The following is a 21,243-nucleotide window of genomic DNA, read 5'->3' on the forward strand; positions in this document are numbered from 1 at the left end:
CCTTCCCCACTGCCCATGTGACCAGGGCCGTCCCTAGGCATACACAGAGCACCCAGTTGTGTAGGGCACCAGTATTTCCGGGCACCACTCTGCCAGAAGGAACGGAAAACAGTGAGCATGCAACAGCAGGGCTGCTCGGTCCTAGGGAGAGCCAAATGCGCTGCCTGCAACACAGTCTGAGGGAGGGGATTGGCTGCTGGGGTCTCTGGGAAGGGGAGGGGATAGAAGTGGGGGAAGGAACTCACCTGTGTGACTCTCTCCCCTGGCATGAGGGGAGGCAGGTTGGCTGGGCGGCTCTGGCAGTATCCTTTTTTTTGCTTCCCATTTTCTCCCCTCCCCACATAGAGCAACTCTCCCTTTCCCCCTCCCCCCCTCACGGAGCACCCCTCTCTTTCCCCTTCCACTTCCCCTCCCCCCCCCCCGTGGCGTACCCCTCTCCCCTCCAGCAGGGCTGTGTTGGGTGAGGTGCTGGAGGGGAGCGAAGGGCTGGCTGGCTGCGTGCTGAGGCAGATGCAGACTGGCCCAGTGGTCCATCTGCTGAAGGTCTAGCTGGCAGCTGCTGGAGGGGGATCATGATGGGGCACCGCAGCCCCGTCCGCACTTTAAATTCCCCGGCCTTATACAAGGCGCACTGAAGGAAGCACACGACCGGGTGTCTCCTCTCCCAGCTGGTTTGAACTCTGCACCTGGATGGTCACACTGCCACCAGAGAGGGGAGAGAGGAGGGTCTGAAGCTGGGAGCGATTGGAGGGAGGGGGTGCTGAGTGCTCAGCCTGGGCGGGAGGCTGGGGTATCCGGGAGGAGCAAACACCACCCCCTCATGGGGGTCAGTGCGGGCGCTGAGCTCCCCGGCTGGTCACCCGCCCGAGTGCCACCGCCCCCACTCTTGCCCTGGCTCCTCCTTGTTCAGCAGCTGTCTTCCCCGCTGCTAGCTGGGGCCACTCACTGTGACTGTCGCACCTTTTGGTGTTAAGTGGTCGCAAAGGCAGTGCTGCGTTGTGGCTCTGCGTGGATACATGATGGTGGGAGGTGCCGGTGCAGCGGAGGTAGCAAATTGAGAGATTTTTCTACCAAAAAACACAGTTCCTCTGACTTTGCAACCAGCCAGCAAAGGTAGCAATTCCTGAGCAGTTGTACCGAATGTCATGTATGTATGACAGAAACTGTGACGGTCACAAAAACGGAGAGGTTTCACTTTTTGCCTATACACCGGCTCAAGAGGAGCGAACCCTACATATTTATGTCCCTATGAGCATATCTGGGTCTTTAAGGGGTAATTTTGGGGAGGGAGTGGAGGGGGAGAGGTTACAAAATAAAAGGAAAATGTATGTGTTATATTTAAATGATAGAATTTTTCAAAAATGAAGGGAAAAAGGAAGTTTGTATTAATATCAGAAGGAAAGTGATTAAAACATCAGATATAGTTTTTTGGTGGACAATATTTGCAAGTTTTCTGTCTTGTGCTACAATAAAAGGGGTGGGGGTACAGGAGTGAGGGCAGGCAGTTGGGAGAGTTGGGGAACTCAGGGCAGGGGTCAAAGGGTGCTAGAGTGAAGGCAGGAGGTAGGGGGCTGAGGGCACAGGGTTTGATGCGAGGAGTTAGGGCAGGAGTATAAGGTTGCAGGGCTGGAGTCAGGGCAGAGATATGGGGGACTCTTGGTAAGGGGTTGGGGTTAAGATGTGTGGGCAGGGGGCTGGAAGGTTTGTGGCAGCAGCTCAGGGCAGAAGGTGATAGAGTGAGGGCAGGGGGATGGATTCAGGACAGAGGGGGGCTCAGGGTAGGGAGGGGGGAGCAGGAGTAAGGGCAGCAGGAAGAGGGTACAGAACTCAGAGGGAGCTGAAAGAGATTATGGGGCTTACAAGGGTGACAATGCTGTGCTGATGACTCCTCCCAGGGGGACAGAGCTTCACTTTCCTGTCAGCAGCTCCTCCAGGAGAGGAGATGGACCTGCATGGGCTGGGCCTGGCCTCAAGTTTGTCTGGGGTGAGCAAGGCTCCATGGGCCAACCCTGGCCTTCAGCTGGCCCCCATCTTGCAGCTGGTGAATGAGGGCAGGATTCTGGGACCCCTGTAGCCTGTCCAGTAGCATCAGGTGAATGGAGTTTCTCAAAACTAAAGCTCATTAAAAACTAAATCCATTCTACAATGAGTCAGGATCGTTTGACTGGTCTTGCTATTTTTGCAATGAAGAAGACATCACTGTGTTTTTGTCATACAATGACATTATTACTGATTTTGCAGCCAAAAAAGCCAGAAAGATTGCTTTTAATTAAAAACAAATCCTTGTTTCAAAACCTCTTCATATAAATTTCCAATAAAATGTTGACAAAATTTAAAAAATATTATTTGCATCATTCTATCAATGAATCAGAATTTTTTCTATAGTGCTACTTCTTTAGTGTTAGTCCATCAGCATTACAGTGTGCTTAATTAAGTTAAACAGTTTTTAATAATGTGCATATGGCAAGTTTTCCAATACTGTAAGCTTATGTTGCTAAGAGCAGGTCAGGCATAGGGGCACCAGTTTAATAATCCCGCCTAGAGCACCATAAATCCTAAAGATGGCCCTGCATGTGACCCTGCACTTCCATTCCCTTTCAGCTCCTGCCCTACTCTGTCCTCCCGCATTAGCCCTTATGAGCCCTTATCTAACCCACAGCTGCCCCTAGCCCCTGCTTCCTGACCTGGCCTGTCAGGTGCTATGAAGAAGACTCTGAAGTCTCTTTAGGCTCTTTCTCTTCCCTAGCTGGCTAAAAGTGCTCTCTAGCGGGCAAAAGGCAGAACTGCAGCAACTTTTCAGCAGAAGCTTTTATCAGTGCAAAAAATACTAAATTATGAACAGCTCATTAATTATGCCTGTGGAGTAGCACAGAATTCTCCCTGGAGTAAATGGTAGCCTCTTTGAGGAAAGTCACCACACTCACCCTTCCAGTCACCACTTACTCACACAGGGCTCTTGGCACCCTCCACATGGAGATCTGCTGGGCTGATGCGAAGTGTCCATTCACAAAGGTCCCACTTGCTCATATGGTGAGGAATGCTCAACCTAATGAATAGCATCAGAAGGCTGGGACACCCTGGCCTGCCAGAGGTTAGCTATGGAAGAATAAATCACTTGCGTACTTGAACAGTAGCAGGCCATCTGCTATCCCAAGGAATGGCTTGTGTGGATAATCCTGCCACCACCACCCCAAGCAGGGACCAGGACATCAGTAGGTTGTGCCTAGGCTATTTAAGGAGTGAAACTGCTGCCCCTGGCCCACTCTGTTTCAGATGCTATTATCACCATCAGTTGCTGCCAGATGATCAGAGATCACTGACCTCCTTTCATGGAGTGCTAAAAAGCCTTTCACTTCATTGTTATGTTTGGCAGTGCAAATAAATTATTGATGATAAAATAGTACCGAAGCTAAACAGACAGAATAAACAAGAAAATAAAAACATTAATTCTACATTGATTGTACAAAAAAGATTTATAGTCAAGATGAAAAACAGGGCCATACAATACATTTTTGATATCAGATAAATTCAAGCAAACATTCTTGTCTTAGCTTAGCAGAGACTGAAGTACATACATTCTGCATAGCACAAAAAGGTAGAACTGAAATACAATTAATGATGACACCAAGTTCATTCGGTAGATTAAGCAGCATGCATTTAAATCTAGTTTTCACATAGAAATTTTGCACAAATTGGCGGACAATTTGATTATAGCAAGTATATGAATGGATGAGACTACTCCTCTTCCTTATAATTATATATACAATAAAGAGCATTTTGCATTCTTACTCATGTAAAATCAATCTGTTTTTTTAATTTCAGTGATAAAATTCCAGTTCCTTGCAGAAGCAGTTCTTGTGTTCTGTAATTATTTGAAACAGCCATCATATTCCAAAATACCTTAACCGTCTGTTTTCATTAACAAGTTGAAATTCACACAAAAAAGCAAGTTCTTCTCAGAATGATCAGAGAATCCTCTTATAATAATTGTATATAATCCCTAAAACAAAGGGGGAAAAGTCACATAAGTTTGTTACCACTTTTCAGCCCAAAATCTGGGGAGAGAAGACTAGGATAAGGAGCCCAGGTAGGGGAGAAATAGGTCTTGCACAGGGACAGGCTGAAGTTAACAAGGGCAGAAGGAGTCAGGTTTGGGAGAAAACAAAAAGACAGAAAAGTATGTGACCACAGGACCATATTCCCCTCCAAAGCCTGGAATGGAAACCAATTCTTGTCTCTCAAAACTCCATTGCTGAAAGAACAAGGCTGTGAAACACACTGGCAAAGTGTCTGTCTCATCCATTCTAGTGCTGATTCACAGAGAATGGCAACCTGCTACTGCTATCATTTATTATATTTGCTCAAATGGCAGAGGTCTGTGTGGTGGACTCAAAGGTTCCAACCTTGTTGATTACCTGTGTGGGTGTCAGTATCTCGTCACATGGTGAGATTTCTGTTTGTTTGTTTTTTAATTTGGGAAATTCAATTTAAAAACTGCTATATTAAAAGAATTTTATTAAGTTTGCAACACCAAGCATGCAGAAATTAGAAAATGAAGAATTAAGATGACCTTTTGTGCATATGCATTATGATGCAGCCTTTAATTACATGATCACATACTATTTTTTGCACAAGATCCAACAGGATCACAGTTAAGCACTTTATAAATCTTGAATGTCCTGGTGGAGTCAACCTGTGGAACTCCTTGCTGCAGGAGGATGTGAAGGCTACAACTAGAACAGAGTTTAAAGAGAAGTGAGATCAATTCATGGAGGTTGGGTCCATTGAGTGGTATTAGCCAGGGGGTAGGAGTGGCGTCCCTGCCCAAAGTTTGTGGAAGGCTGGAGAGGGATGGCACGAGACAAATGGCTTGGTCACTGTCTTTGGTCCATCCCCTCCAGGGTCCCTAGGGTTGGCTGCTGACGGCAGACAGGCTACTGGGCTAGATGGACCTTTGGTCTGACCCAGTACGGCCATTCTAAGCTAAGGGCTCAGGGTCGGGGGTCTCAGTGGACCACCTTGATTTTCATGCAAACCTGCTCCTGGGTGGCCAGGCTGGCAGCTCTCCTGCCCTAGACGGCTGCTTTCCTGTGCCTAGTGCGGAGGTCGTGGACGAGGTCCACAATGTCTGCACTGGACCAGGCGGGTGCCCGCCTCTTGCGGTCCTGGGCAAGCTCCCGGGAGCCGCCAGCCTGGTCCCAGGAAGAGGCGGAGGGCTGGGGGGCATCGGGTGGCTGGCTCGAGCCATTCCAGGTGCAGGGTCTGCTGACTGGGTGCTGGCAGGCTTGCACCTGGCATGGGCATCGTAGCCAGCCTGTGCCCCTTTAAGGGGTCCGAGGCCGGGAGGGGGGCAATAGAGTTTCCCTGGTGTTGGCCAGAGTGGCCACCAGGGAAAGCTGGGGAGGGCTAGCTTCCCACTAGTTCGAATTAAGGGGCTACACACCCCTTAATTCGAACTAGTAAGTTCGAACTAGGCTTAGTCCTCGTAAAATGAGGTTTACCTAGTTCGAACTAAGCGCTCCGCTAGTTCAAATTAAGTTCGAACTAGCGGAGCGCTAGTGTAGCGCCTATCAAAGTTAATTTGAACTAACATCCGTTAGTTCGAATTAACTTTGTAGTGTAGACATACCCTTACTTCTCTGCTGCTACTGATGTGATACTATAGTAGAGACCAGATTTCATGGACTGTGATGTGTTTTACAAGGCCATGAATTTGGAAGGGCCCTAACAATAATCTTTAATCAAGTGGTTAGGACACTCACCTGGGACACAGGAAATGAGATTCAATTTCCACTCTTCCTGATGAGGGGAATGGATTGTACAGTTATAGACTATACAGTTATTTTCAATCACTCTCTGGACCAATTAACAATTAAACTTGTAATACAAAATGAAATGGTTTTAACAAGAAACACCCCCACATCAGAATATCCCATATCTCAAGGTCCAGGGTGCTCACCTGAAATGCAGGAGGGCCCTGTTCAAATTCCTACTCATCAGGCAGAGTGGAAGTGTACACAGATCCCCAGATTCCACTAACCACTAGGCCAGTGTTTCTCAGAGTGAGCTGCAGCCTCGCTTTGAGAAAGCTGCTAACAGGCTGCTCTGGTTTGTTTACTTAATGGCCTACAGCCCACTTTGAGAAACACTATATTAGGCTAAAGGTTACAAGGGAGGCCCTTCATCATCCTCTCTTCCCCATCTCTCTGGCTGGATTGGGTGGCTTTAGCCATGCTCTGAGCACACTTGCTTGACCAGGAGACAGGTGTTACCATGCCTATCTCAATCAGTTTAGAGGTTCACACTGGGGATTAGGTGTGAGATAGGCATCCAAGGGTATGTCTACACTACCACCCTAGTTCGAACTAGGGTGGTTAATGTAGGCAACCGAAGTTGCAAATGAAGCCCAGGATTTGAATTTCCTGGGCTTCATTTGCATCTTGCCGGGTGCCACCATTTTTAAAGCCCCGCTAGTTCGGACTCCGTGCCCGCGGCTACACGCAGCACGAAGTAGTTAATTCAGATTAGGCTTCCTATTCCGAACTACTGTTACTCCTCGTGGAACGAGGTGTCAGCATGCTGTGTGCTCCATAATCTGCGCAAGAGCAAGGGGGAAAGTTATCTGGCAGGGTGGGAGGCTGAGGCTGAGCACCTAGCCAGAAACTTTGAGCAGCTAGACACCAGGGTGATAAAGAGAGCATAGTGTGAGGCAGTGCAGCGCAAATAAGAGAGGCTTTGAAGGAGTTTTCTGAATGGCCAGTTTTGAGACTCATGCACATTGCTTTCAACAAGGTACCCCTGCATTCCCCGTGTTTGCCTTTAATCCCCCATCCCACCTCTTCAGTACAAGCAGTAAAGAGACTGTTGTTCAGAGATCATGCATTTTTATGATCAGCAGGGAAATAAAAGAAGTCCATGGTGAGAAAACACGGGGGAAAGAGGGCTCAGAAACACGTGAAGGGCAGCCTTTTGCCTCCTGAGGTCCTGGAGGATAAGGCTGCCCTTGAGTTCCTCCCTACCCCATGTCCTGGGGCAGGTAGGCTACTTTCCCAGCTCACAGGAGCCTGCAGGGGGAAGGAGTGAGGGACCTGTGCCCAGCACACACAGCTTCCTGGAGAGAGTGCTAATAGCCTCCCTTCCTCCTTCATCCAGGTAGCTATGAAAGATACCAGTCTGCTCCAAATCACATAGAGTGACTGGAGCTGACTGAATGTGGCTATAACTCTAGGCCTTATGCTGCAATGCTTTGTAGTCTGATGATGCCAGACCACTTACTGGTGGCTTGGCATGGGAAGGTGTCCTACCATGGAGGACGGAATAAAGGTGGCCTCCCCAGAAACCTTGTGAGAAGGATCAAAGAGTTCCTATCTGAGAGTTTCATGGAGATGTGCAGGGAAGATTTCTGCTCCATCTGCAGACACTTTAACAAGCTGTTCTAGGACCCCCACGCTGGATAGGCACAGAGCACATCATACATCACGCCCAATTGCCTTAACCCGTTGAAATAAGAAAAAATTGTGAACTCACCAGAAGTGCCCGCCCCAGGATCAGTGCTTGAAGAGGAGACATCTTGGGAGGAGGGGAGTGGCTCCAACATGATAAAAAGTTCTTGGTTCTCGCCCATAACTGGCTGGCTATTCTCCTCTCCCCATCTTTCCCTCCCCCCCTCCTACTCCCACTACACTGTCCTCCACACTGATGCCAGGAATGTCTTGGCTGGCCTCCATGGTGAGGCTTGGGAAGCTGGTCGGGTCCACGCCCCCAGAATCACATCCAGCTGTTCACAGAACTGGCATGTGTGCGGTCTTGCACCAGACCAGCGATTCACCTGCTTTGCCTTATGGTAGGACTGCTTCAGCGCCTTTATTTTGACTGCACTGCTGGGCATCCCTGGAATATCCTTTGACCACCAAGCAGTTTGTGATCTTTGTGTAAATGTCCACATTTTCTTTGCTGGTTTGGAGCTCGGAGAGAATGGATTACTCTCCCCATGCCTCAATGAGGACCAAGATCTCCCGGACATTCCTGGTGCTCTTTTGTGCCACTGGGAAGTGGAGCCCATAAGAGATGAAGTATTGGAAATCGTGGAAGTATTAGAAATTATGGCCACGTATGCTGCTCAAGTGTGCTGCTTACTTTGAGGTGTGGTCGCAACACTGGCCACACGGGAAATGAAATTCAAACTTTCACTGCGCTTTTCCTGATCACCTGGAGAGCAGAAGAGGTTCAAGTTCTGGCCAGAGTGGTCAGAATGGGCCATTGTGGGATGCCTCCTGGAGGCCAATAGCCTCGACTTTCACCATCGGTGCATCTACACTATCATAAACTCAACCAGGCAAAGTCGGGAATAGCGTTACTCCTCATGAAATCAGGAGTAACTGACATCAACTTCAACGGCCCTAAATTTCAGTGAAACAGGTTTGGTGGTGTGGATGCATCATTTAGAAAATGATATATATGGTTAAATTTGGTGTAAACTCCTAGTGTAAAACAGGCCTTAAGAAGGGTTTTCCCTCACATCAATAGCTATTTGGGCAAAGATAACAAGAAATATTTGTTTATCTAAGAGGTAGGTGTTACAGTCTGACATCCATGAATAGCAAGAAAAAATGGTCACAGACCCATCAGTCATTCACTACTTCAAACAATAATGCACATATATTGAGTGTTCATGTGCAGGGCATGCACACACAAAAAACACACCCTCCCTGCAGCCAAGTTCTGACAACTACCTCTTTCCCTTCTGCATCTGTGCTCCACATCCCTCTGATGGCCAGCCAGGCAGAGGGAGCTGGTCGGGGGCCATGGCCTTCTGCTGGCCAATTTGCCACTGTGACAAGTGGGTATTGTGTGGGTTTTATTCCCCTTGTTATGTGGCATGTGATTTCTATTGTCCTGTAGTAATCCCATGTGTATGCATCAGTTTCCCTGGGCACTGCACCAATACCTAAATAGCTATGTGAATTTTGGTGTGGTAGCCTTACCCACAAATACAATGGCTGATGCTTTCTGTCACATGAATTCAGGACGGCTGTGTGACTAGGTGATTATTAGCCAGGATGGGTAGGGATCGGTGTCACTAGCCTTTGTCAGAGGCTGGAAATAGATAATAGGAGAGGGATCACTTGATTCCCTGTTCTATTCAATCCCTCTGGGGCATCTGGCATTGGCCACTGTTGAAAGACAGGATAATGGGCTAGATGGACCTTTGGCCTGACCAGTATGTCCGTCTTTATGTTCTTATGTTCTTTTCCCCAGGAAGCAGGACAAAGGCCAGAGGCAGGGCTGGCTGTAAGGCTGGGACAGGCTGCTGAGTATGCTGCTTAGTCTTGCTGACTTGGAGTATAGAGAGGGGGGTCAGGGCCTTTGGCTCTGAGCCCCCTCTCCCCAGATGGATTTTACTGACTGCTTCAGGTGACTGTGCTGCCAAGTCTGTTCTATGCTGTGCCCCCATCAACTAATAAGCCTCCTGTTCTACCCGCTGGCTGACAGTCCCATCTGACTGCGGATGGGGATGCAGAGCCTGGTGACTTCCCAAACTTCAGTGATAGGCAGATCTTAGCAAGCACACCATGGAGCATAGATGCCTTCTATAATCCAGCGAAGAGAGTTGCTGCCCAAAGATCAGCAACGGCAACTTATACATCACTAACCCTTTTAGCTGGTTGTGACACAAGGGAAAAGGATGATGACAGGATAACCAAAAGGAGGAAGAGAGGACATGGGAGAGGGAGGTGGGGCAAAGGGAAAGTAAAGTTTTTCTCTGTGACAAAGGGGAACTTGGAAATGGGGAAGATAAGGGAAAGAGACATAGAAGAGTGACCTGGACATAGTGAGAGGAAGAAAAGAGAAAGACTGCCTGAAGTGAGGATAGGAGTGTGCATGTTTGGAAAACAAGGAAGGGAGGGAGTGGAGAAGAGAACCTGAAAGACAAAATGAGACAGTTGTAGATGGAAAGCAAGGAAATAGGTGGGACTGTACCAACTTAAGTGAACCACCAAATGATAATAGGCTCATTAGAGTGATATACACGTTAATCCCTTTGGCGAAAGTGGCTGTTAGTTTTCTTATTTACATGATATCTCTTATCATTACTATGTATTCACAGTCCTTACAGTTGTCTATTTGCTTGCATAAGTCTTGTTATATTACCTGTGCTAATTTTCTTTTCTAAAATAAACTCTTCAGAAAGCTATTAGCAAGGGATAACTTGAGTTCACCTATCACTCAAGTACAGTCATTCCTGAAGTAAGAAACAAAATTATAATTCAGTATAATTCTATACAGTTTTGGAGCAATACTATTTTCAGGGGAAGAATAAATGTCAGTGTGCTATTTTGGTAATTTTTGTAACCATTAACATATATCTTAGACACAGTAATATTTTGGAAGATACCTTTAGAAATGTTGTTCTTACTCCGCTCATGTGAAATGTTGTGTTCACCGTCTCTGCAAAATAGGAAGAGTTATAACAGAAGTGGTTACTTATGTTTGGTCCATAGCCATGATAAAATAAAACACACCAGTCAGTTTCAGAGGGAATTGGATAGAGACCTTATTTCTTACTCTCTATTTAGGTCTTCCTTAAAGTACAGAATGCAACTGGGAAATTTGTTTGGCTTGTGGCCTGAAGATCATAAGTGTATGCATTCGAAGTTTAACAGACACTATATAATTCTGCCTCCTCTACTGCCCTACGGCTATGTCTACACTGAAACACTATTCCAGGATACAGGAGTATCTCAAAATAGCTATCCTGCATCCTCACAGCAAGCCCGCTACACTGAAATATAATGGGCTCACTATTCCGATATCCCTGTAAACCTCATTCCATGAGGAGCAGGGGACATTTCGGAACAGTGGGTTATTTCAAAATTTGGTGCTGTGTAGACGGCGTCAAATTACAAAATAAACGCTTTCTAAATAAGATTGAAATAAGAGATGCAACTTGGGTAGCTCAAATTGCGTCTCTTATTTCAAGCTATGGTGCAATGTAGACACATCCTCTGTGTCTCTCTTAAACCTTCTTCATCAGCCCCCTTTGCTTTGCCAATTTTATCCTTCATCCTTCATTGCTTGCATTCTTGTATTTTGTATTCTTGAAATCTCTCAGCCTACCTCCCACCCCCATTGCCCCAGAGGCTCACAGTGCCCAGAGGGAACTGCCAGACATTTTGAACAGCTGGCAGTTCCCTCTGGTGCCCGTGCACCCCTGGCAGGGATGGGAGGAAGAAACTTTGCATACACCCTGCTCAGGCCCCGATTGGCTTGGGGAAAGCACAGCACATAGAATCTCCTCCCCTCCATCACCCCACACTGCACCTAGAGGGAACCGCCTGCCACTTTGGGCAGCTGGCAGCTCCCTCTAGCCACTGCATGCTCCTAACAGAGCAGGGTGGGGGGTGAGAGACTTTGCGCACTCCCTCATCCTCGCACTGGGGGAAGGTGTGTGTGCGAAGTCTATTGTCCCCTGCCAGAAGCACACAGTAACAGAGCTAACTCTCCAAAGTGGCAGGCGGTTCCTTCTGGGCACTGTGCGCAGTGGCAGGATAGCGTGGCAAGAGACTTTGCACACTCCTCTGCCCCAAGCCAATCAGGGCCTGGGCAGGGTGTGTGCAAAGTTTCCGCTGCCCCCTGCCAGGGCGTGCAGACACCAGAGAGAACCATCAGCTGTTGAAAATGACTGGCAGTTCCCACTGGATGCTGGGCACCCTTGCCATTGTGGGGATGGTGGCCAAGAGATTTCATGTGATCCCCTGCCCTGCGGGGGAGGGCACAAAGTCTCCTTTCTTCCCCAAGGGCAGGCAGTGCCTAGAGGGAACCGCCCCTTCTGCCATAGGCCCCTTCTGCCATAGGGGGTGGAGCCAGCCTGGGACCACTACTAAAACTGGTGAAGTGGCCCTCTTGCAAGAATTATTGTCTAAACTCTAAAGCTATTCACAGACACAGAAAAATCCCTGTCTATGCTGCTCAGTTAAACAGCTTTCTAAGGAACCTACTAGCAACAACAGTGTTTGAAGCTATATACTGAACCTCTGAAATCCATTACTCTGGTCCAGCAACATCTGTGGTCCGGCAGAATCACAGATATTGCTGGACTATAGAGTCCCAGCTGGCCAGGGTCAGGAGTGCAGCCTGGAATGGGCTGGCAGTGGAGAGTGAAGCCTTGGCTAAGCCAGAGGCAGCGGGGCTGTCATGGTGGGAGTGCAGCACCACCCGGGGCCGGAAGTGGAGCCCAGAGGACAGGGCTAGCATCTGGGAGCAGGGTGGACAGCCAGAAGGAACCCTTGACCTCCCCTGGTTCAGCAAACTTTCTGGTTTAGGACTGTTTAGGTCCCAAGGGTGCCGACCAGGAAGGTCCAACCTATGGCGGGATTCTGTTCCCTGTGTATCAAATTCCCTCCCTTCCCCTGCTTACCTCCCTTCAGCGTTCCACAAAATGAAAAGTCATCATCAAATCCATGGCAAACAATATGTTTTGAATCTAATACTTTTGCAGTGTTATACCATAATTCTATCCTGACCTTCATAAAGATTATATCACTCCCTATTAAAAATAAGCAAAACATAAATTGATGAAATCTCCATAAAATATATTCACTCCTTACAAGGGTGAGAATCATGCACATTAATGGAGACTAGAATATTAAACTTAGTACTCATATAAGCTGCGACTCAGCAAGGTTTTTAAGTATGATGTTACTGGCTGGGAAATTATTCTTCACTTCACACAAGGAAAAAAAATCTTCAGAATTTTTGGAGGGTATCGTCTAAAAAACAAAAGCCTGAAATAAATTATTTGGTTTTAAATTGCAAATGTTCACGTTTTTGGACAAAAATATTAAATGAAAACTGGAGTTGTCACTGAAATGAAAAGTCATTGTAACAGTTGTAATTGAAAAGTTATTTTCCATCCATAAGAAATATGAATAATTTTCTACCGTCTCCAGCACTTCGATATATGTATCCAAATTGTTCCATACAGGTGATTAAAATTAAACATGATTAATTACACTGCTGAATTGGGGCTACAATTTTGTGTGTTTTCAAAGTGAAGTGAATGAGCATAAATTAATTGAATCCAACAACTCTGCAAGTTAAATATCATCACACACACCCCATTTTACATACTTGGATAAACGGCACAATGGAAGAAAAGAACGCAAGTCTTTTGCTACATTTTTAGGTATTTGTCTTTATAAAGTGGGATAGCAGAGACTGGAAATTTTTCTACAAAACTGCTCCTTCTTCCTGCGATGCCCACAATCTGAAAACTGGGTTGCTCCTCCTCTGTTTAATCAAAAAGCTCAGTGAAATGGTAGAAGAATTTAACCACTTTTTCTCCTTAGCTATGGTAGTACTCTATCTTAACAAGGCTGTCTCATTTGTACTTCTGCCGGATTCAAGTGCTACATTCAACATCTTAACTGACTAAAGAAGATGGTTGATGCGAAAAAGAGAAAACTTGGAAGTGATCATTACAGGGAGGAGACATGATACTGGTTGTAGTAGGCCCTGTGTCTCTCCCTTCAAGATCCACCAAAATCACATACCCTCTGTGGGGGGACTGCTGGGTGACACTGAATCATGCCACAAAGGGCCTAGGATAGACTACAGTGAGCTAACATTCTTAAAGGTGTATAAATCCTAACTATACTAGCATTCAAAATTGTGAGTTAAATGTGTTAGCTAACACATATTTTAAGTGCAATTTATTTTTCTACTTTAGACAGGGTTTGGGTAGGTGAATTTGGCATTTAATCTTTGGCTATACTTTTAAATGAATTTTCTAAATTGTGCATGAGCAATTGTGTGCCCAATTTATGCACAATATTCATTAATGTTACATTCAGTAACTAAATGAGCAAATTAACAGTTTTTTGTCCAAGTGACAATTTGCACAACTGCTGGATTAGTGTGTAAAATTATGGTAATTGCATGGATAAGAGAGTCATGTTTTAGTGCACATGTCTTTACAAAAATGTATTAGAAAATCAGGCTCTTTCTATATCATTATGATGTATCTTTTCATGTCTGACAATGAAAATTTTCCCCTAAATAGCCTTCTCATTTAGAATAGAAGGCTAGAGATAGAAGTTACTTAAATATCCCCTTGCAAATATAGAATATAATCCCCAAATTTTGATGGAAAACACAAAAAATAACTTACTTGGAATCCAGAAAACAGTACCTTTCCAATTTCGCTGGCTAAAGGAACAAGGAACTATAGTAACGAGAAAAACATGGGCCACAGAATCTAAATTTTTAAAAAATTGAATAAAGTCAGCATGAATAGAGCTCTCCATCAAAACAAATTTCTAAATTATCTTTCTACTTAGAAACAAAAATAACATCATTCCACTTGGAAATTAAGTATTAAAAACAATAGGTTGTTGGCTTGAGGATAACACACAGGCTGTTATATTTATGTATGTTTTGAAAATACATATTTTCCATACTGTTGTTAAAAGAATGCTATTACATGGTTTTCCAACATGATTCTTAAACACTGGTCAGGCAAACTATCTTACAAGCCTGCTAACATAAACAGTGCTTAAACTTTGTTGTGATAGCATGGTTTCCAATGTATGGAGAATGGAACCTTAGTAGATTGTTCTACATCATGTTTTTTTTTTTTCCTGAGTGACCACTGCAGTACAAGATGCAGATGACAGTGTAAAATACAGGCTAAAGTACAAATTGCACTTTCTGTTCAATGTAGGAAAGCCTATTATTTCACATTTTAATAAGAATTCAGCATCCATCTCCATCTGCACAGCACTCCTGGAAGAAATGCAGTTCAATACTGTACTTTTCTTTTAATGACAGAAATCAAGTCAGGTTACATTTACTTGCTCTGTCTTCACAGGACACAATATACCATTTTATCCATGATGAAAACATAATCTGAGGCCATGTCTTCACTAGGAGGAACATTGATGCTGCTGCGATTGATCTTCCAGAGTTTGATTTAGTGGGTCTAGTAAATTGAACTCAGAGGGCACTGCCATCGGCACCAGTACTCCTGCTCCTCGCAAGGAATAAGGGAAGCCAACGAGAGCAAGCCTCCAGTTGTGGAGTCCGCGTGGAAATGTAAATGTAATTAACATAGCTGGACTTACATATCTTACTTTCCCCCTTAGTGAAGACATGGCTTGAGGGAGGGTCTGGAGAGTACTGAGGACATGGAGTAGTTTGAGGTACATTGTACAGGTTGAACCTTTCAAACCTGCGACTCGCTGGTCCGGCAACATCCATGGTCCAGCTGGGCCAGGGATGATGCTGGACCAAAGAGCTGCGGAGCAACACAAGGGTTGGGGAGCACTCCCAGCTTGGCGAGGCAGCATCTGGGAAGCCCCCGCCCTGGCCCGGAACCTCCAGCATTAGCCAGACGGTGGCCAGGGAGCCCCAGCCAGGGACACCCCCTTCTCCCGGAATCAGCAGGGCCAGATGGAGGCTGGGGAGCTCCCGCCCAGCCCAGGGAACCCCCGGCATTAGCAGGGCCACATGGCTGGAGAGTCCCAGTCCCAGCCAGGGAACTCCCAGTTGCAGCGGGGTTATCTGTGGCCAGGTGACCCCAGCCAGGAACCCTGGGAAACACCCAGTGGCAAGGGGGCTGGGGTGACAGAACAGCCTCCACTGGAGAACCCCAGGCTGAAGAGGAGCTGATGGCTGGAATCCATCTGGTGGAAGCAGCAGGGCAGCCCTAGCATTAGGGTGGGGTGTCCGGGTGGCACCGGCTGAGCAACCCCCAATGGCTGCAGGGCCACCAGCAGCTGGGTGGCCCCAGCCAGAAACCCCAGGGAACACCCTGCAACAGTGGGACTGGCAGTGGCCAAGTGGTCTCTGCCAGGAACCCCGTGAAACCCTAGAGAAGCTGGCAAGCAGCAAGGTGGGGAGCCATGGTGGGACAGCTTTAGTGGGGCCAGTAGTAGGGCAGGGAGCCCCAGGGTGAGGAGCCCAGGAGCGGGGCAGCCAGCAGAGAAGCCCTGACGTTCCCTGGTCCAGCAAACTCCCTGATTCAGGAAAGCTCAGGTCCTGAAGGTGTCGGACGAGGGAGGTCCAACCTGTATTGTAGTATTTATCAGCTGATATACTAACTCATCTTACTGTACTATGACTATGGGTATGTCTACACTACAGTGTTATTTCGAAATAGCTTATTTTGAAATAACGCATCTACACACAAAATGCATTTCAAACTAGCATTTTGCTATTTCAAAATAGCGCATCCACATTGAGTGGACTCTGAATCACATTTAAGGCTGGCCGGAACCAGTTCCAGCAGGGCTCAGGATTTACTGTGTGGGGCTGCTGCCTGAGGCTATCTGAGGTCTGTGCTTAAAGGGATCCCCCTGGACAGCCAGTTATCAGGTTTCCCTGCTTGCTTGTCCACCTCAATGAGGGTATGTCTACACTACAGCGCTAATTCGAACTAACTTAGTTCGAATTAGTTAATTCGAACTAAGCTAATTCGAACTAACGCATCCAGACTGAAAAACTAGTTCGAATTAGCGTTTTGCTAATTCGAACTAGCATGTCCACATTAAGTGGACCCTGAAACGGGGTTAAGGCTGGCCGGAAGCAGTGCCGGCAGGGCATCAGATGAGGACTTAGAGCGTGGAGTTGCTGCCTCAGGCTAGCCGAGGGCTGTGCTTAAAGGGACCTGACCCCCACCCCGGACAGACAGTTCTCAGGGGTGCCCCGCTTGCAAAACAGTCCTGGCTTGGAGTGCTCTGAGTGCCCACACTGAGCACATCACAGCACTCGGCCATCAGACCGGCTGCACTTGCCACAGGCTGCCATCTGGGGAGAGGGGGCAATTGGGGGGCTGCAGGAGAGCTTCCACCCCCAGAAGCCCGCAGAGCCAGCCCAGTCCTCCCCATCGGGGGCTCGTACCCCATTCCTCCCTCACCTCCTTCCACTTACCCCTCCCTAGTCCCCCTTCCTCATGTACAAAATAAAGAAAAAGTGTGGTCAAAAATAGAATCTCTCTTTATTGAACAAAACTCGGGGAGACTAGGAAAAGGAGGTGGGAGAGGGGAAGAGAGAGGGTGGGAGAGGGGAGGGCAACTAAAATGATCAGAGGTTTGGAACAGGTCCCATATGAAGAGAGGCTAAAGAGACTGGGACTTTTCAGTTTAGAAAAGAGGAGACTGAGGGGGGATAGGATAGAGGTCTATAAAAGCATAAGTGGGGTGGAGAGGGTGCATCAAGAAAAGTTCTTCATTAGTTCCCATAATAGAAGAATGAGAGGACACCAAAGGAAAGGAATGGGTAGCAGGCTTCAAACTAATAACAGAAAGTTCTTCTTCACAAAGCAAAGAGTCAACCTGTGGAACTCCTTGCTGCAGGAGGCTGTGAAGGCTACAACTAGAACAGAGTTTAAAGAGAAGTGAGATCAATTCATGGAGGTTGGGTCCATGGAGTGGTATTAGCCAGGGGGTAGGAGTGGTGTCCCTGCCCAAAGTTTGTGGAAGGCTGGAGAGGGATGGCACGAGACAAATGGCTTGGTCACTGTCTTCGGTCCATCCCCTTCAGGGTCCCTAGGATTGGCCGCTGTCGGCAGACAGGCTAGTGGGCTAGATGGACCTTTGGTCTGACCCAGTACGGCCATTGTAAGCTCAGGGCTCAGGGTCGGGGGTCTCAGTGGACCCCCTTGATTTTCATGCACACCTGCTTCTGGGTGGCCAGGCTGGCAGCTCTTCCTGCCCTAGACGGCCACTTTCCTGTGCCTAGTGCGGAGTTCGTGGACGAGGTCCATGATGTCCGCACTAGCCCAGGCGGGTGCCCGCCTCTTGCGGTCCCAGGCAAGCTCCCCGGAGCCGCCAGCCTGGTCCCGGGAAGAGGGGGAGGGCTGGGGACATCGGGTGGCTGGCTCGAGCAAGCCAGGTGCAGGGTCTGCTGACTGGATGCTGGTAGGCTTGCACCTGGCACGGGCACCGTAGCCAGCCTGTGACCCTTTAAGGGGTCCGGGGCCAGGAGGGGGGCAATAGAGTTTCCCTGGTGTTGGCCAGAGTGGCCACCAGGGAAAGCTGGGGAGGGCTAGCCTCCCACTAGTTCGAATTAAGTTCGAACTAGGCTTAGTCCTCGTAAAATGAGGTTTTCCTAGTTCGAACTAATCCCTCCGCTAGTTCGAATTAAGTTCGAATTAGCGGAGCGCTAGTGTAGCGCCTATGAAAGTTAATTCGAACTAACGTCCGTTAGTTCGAATTAACTTTGTAGTGTAGACATACCCTGAGGGACAGCAAAGCATTTTGTCTCCGTGTGCTCTGATTGCCCTCACTCAGGACACCACAGCACTCTGCAACAGGGAACCAGAGCTGCCCCTGGGCACTCTGGTTCTTCTCCTGTATGCGTTGCTGTGAGCCTGGCTGCACTTTCTGCAGGGTGCCATCCAGAAGGTCCATCGGGGGGCTGTCAGTATCCAGAAGGCCCTGTGGGAGAGCTTCCACCCTGAGGCGCACTAAGAGTCTGCCCAACTGGGGGCTTGTGCCTCACTCGTCCCTCACATCCTTCCACTTACCCCTTCCTAGCCCCCCTTCCTGATGTCAAATAAAATACGGGTATTTTCATGTGAACACAAACCCTCTTTATTTAATAAAACTGAGGGGGAGGAAATGAAACTCTGGTTAGACTGGGGAAAGGAGGTGGGAGAGGGGAGAAGAGAGGGTGGGAGAGGGGAGGGGAAAACCTTGGAGGAGGGAGCTGGAATGGGGAAGCAAGGGGAAGAAGGGAGAGGGGAAGCTCAGGGCTCAGGGTCTCGCCAGACCAACTTAACTGTCATGCAAACCTGATCCTGGGTTCGCATGTGGCCTTTGGTGGCCAGACTGGCAGCTATCCTGCCATAGATGGCCATGTTCCTCCATCCAGTGCGGAGAATATGGACGTTGGGGCATTCCCCCCAAACCTGAATAAGGTCCATGATCTCCACCCTGGACCAGGAAGGCACCAGCCTTCTCTGGAACCTGGCAGGCTCCTGGGAGCTGGCAGACTGCTCCTGGGGAGCGGTGGAGGGCTGGCTGCCAGTGGCTTGCTGGCTCATGTTTTGGGGCCACTGGGTCAGGGGCAGCAACTGCTGGCAGGCTTGGAGCTGGCACAGGCACTGTGGCCAGAGTCTACCCATTTAAGGGCTCCAGGGAGCAGAGAGGGAGAGAAGAGTTCTGGGTTGAGGCTGGAGTGGCCACCAGGGCACCCTGGGAAGGCTGGAGGCCCCCTATTTCGAAATAAGTGTCTACACAGCACTTAGTTCAAAATAGCTATTTTGAATTTGGTGTTATTCCTTGTAGAATGAGGTTTACCAAATTTGAAATAAGCGTGCCGCTATTTCGAATTTATTTCGAAATAGTGGTTTGGCTGTGTAGACGCTAGGAAAGTTATTTCAAAATAAGGGCTCTTATTTCAAAATAACTTTGATGTGTAGACATGCCCTATGAGATTATGAACTTATTGTCTTGTGGACAGGCACTTTTTAACATTTTAACAAAAAGAAAAATTCAAAGTAGTTGTAACAGCAAATATTCCTGCCATGTCTTAGGTTATAACTCATTCTTACTAATACCTCAGGTATGGAACTGTACAAGACATGACCTCTTCCTATGGAATATACAAGTTAAGTCCCTGATCTTATACCAGGCACCATGTGGTATGACTCTTCTGCCCACACAGAGCTCTGCTGGCATCATTGGGGTTTGCTTTATGGGTGAAGGGCCACCCACATGTAACTCAGTGCCAGATCATGACCTAAATTAAATTCTCTGTACTACAACAAAGAAGTAGGGAGGAAAGAGAAACAATTGAGAATAAAATGAAAGCCCCTCCCCCGACTCCTTTTTTTAGACCTTGTACTGTGTTAACTACCATTTCATCAGTTTTCCGGGGCCAGTAGAAATTCATATGAAATCTTCCTGTTTTCCATATAGCTAAATTTCACATTCTATGAAAATGCGTGTGTCAGTAAATTTGTTGTTTAATCACATTATTAGGGGAAAACATTTAAATTAGTCTTCTAAGCTTTCCCAAAGTCAATATACATGCCTGTCCAGCTCTGAAGTTAACCTCTTTCCTATTCCCATACCTTCCACAACATGGATTTTGGAAATATCTACGACACACAGTGTCACTGCTATCAAACAGAAACTGCCAAATATAAAATATAATCACCCAATCTACCAAAAAAGAGCAAAATTATTCTTAAATCTTTAGTGAATCATTTCTTTATCTTTATGAACACCCCAAGGAAGCAAATACAAGAGAAAGGAAGACAAGTATTTTCTGCAAGGATATCCATTCTTGTGTCAACAAAATTTAAAATAAAATAATCCTTTACTTACCACAAAAGGAATACGATATTTTTAATTCCGAGGATTCACAAAACACTTTTCTTCCTTGTGATTCAATAAACCCAGAAGTAAACAGAGTGAAAAAAACAAGCTGAAGCATGCTTACATATCTTTAAAGCTTCCTAACAACAACAGGGTGAATATCTTACTTGAATACTTTGTTTTTAGGAAAGAGGAACAAAATTAGGCTTAGTCATATCACATGATTACTGGGATTTGTGTTTGTGTTACATTTCCTCAAATTCTCTGTACACTTAATTTGATATATTACTGCATTTCTTCCAACTATTTTTGTAATAAAGTTATGGGAACGAGGGAAACATCTGCATTTGCTGTTGTTTTTTTCCAAAGAGATCCCATTTGGGTTGTATTAGCAATGCGGTTTTAAACCACACATGAATAATGAAAGAGAAAATATTTTACACAAAATAAGAAAATAAAAAACCTAAAGAGATTATTACTGCAATTGTGTAAAGGAAGTTTAGTTGATTTATCAGAAGTAGTATCTCAAAGCAAAATTATAATGGCTAAAGAGAGCTTTGCTGTGCAATACAAAAAATTTAGAAACTCTTTATTCACCTGATTTTTATAAAGTTCATTTCTTTATTGAGACACATGAGCAAAAGATTTTCCAAGAACACATCACACGGAGCTTGCCATGACTAGAAAATCTTAGTATTTGTAAGAAAAATTAAGGGGAATCTAATTAAATGATAATATCAAACCTAGCCGGGACAAGGCTTAATCGTGACTAGCTGACATGATGCTGAAGATGACCACGTCAGCTAACTCATCACAATAATGCTTAACACAATTAAATTTAGTGAAGACAAGTCTAAAGACACGTGAACTTGATATAAGTTGCAGCATGTCCTCTAGCCTTGCTTCCTCTTCTCTTTTG

The 21,243-nt window shown here is 46.6% G+C and overlaps 1 protein-coding gene across 3 annotated transcripts; it reads right to left on the bottom strand.

The window, feature by feature from the left end:
• Positions 1-1,770: 1,770 nt before the first annotated feature.
• On the bottom strand, positions 1,771-20,555 carry LY96 (lymphocyte antigen 96). Of its 3 annotated transcripts, none has more exons than XM_089776226.1 (5): positions 20,334-20,555; positions 14,171-14,224; positions 12,419-12,547; positions 10,397-10,449; positions 1,771-4,000 (listed from the first exon to the last, which is right to left on the bottom strand). In XM_089776226.1, exons 1-5 carry the CDS (start codon positions 20,440-20,442, stop codon positions 3,902-3,904), a joined length of 444 nt encoding a protein of 147 aa, XP_089632352.1. In that variant the 5' UTR covers positions 20,443-20,555; the 3' UTR covers positions 1,771-3,901. The 3 variants fall into 3 exon arrangements, with proteins under 3 accessions (XP_089632352.1, XP_014433211.1, XP_075776616.1); XM_014577725.4 differs by having other exon boundaries at positions 14,171-14,257; positions 20,334-20,529; XM_075920501.2 differs by lacking the exon at positions 1,771-4,000 and adding an exon at positions 4,007-10,243 and having other exon boundaries at positions 14,171-14,257; positions 20,334-20,537.
• Positions 20,556-21,243: the final 688 nt, after the last annotated feature.

The sequence above is a fragment of the Pelodiscus sinensis genome, chromosome 2 (genome assembly GCF_052426305.1).
Source record: "Pelodiscus sinensis isolate ZL-2025 chromosome 2, ASM5242630v1, whole genome shotgun sequence".
In the NCBI taxonomy this organism is placed as follows: domain Eukaryota; kingdom Metazoa; phylum Chordata; order Testudines; family Trionychidae; genus Pelodiscus; species Pelodiscus sinensis.

Bases quoted from the DNA above. Each gene is read 5' to 3' on its own strand.
- LY96 (XM_014577725.4), bottom strand. From the start codon at position 20,442: ATGCTTCAGCTTGTTTTTTTCACTCTGTTTACTTCTGGGTTTATTGAA. The intron at 12,548-14,170 runs GTAAGTTATTTT...TATTTTTAATAG, and splicing joins TACTGTTTTCTGGATTCCAA to GGAGTGATATAATCTTTATG. The intron at 10,450-12,418 runs GTAAGCAGGGGA...CCTATTTTGCAG, and splicing joins TTGTGGAACGCTGAAGGGAG to AGACGGTGAACACAACATTT.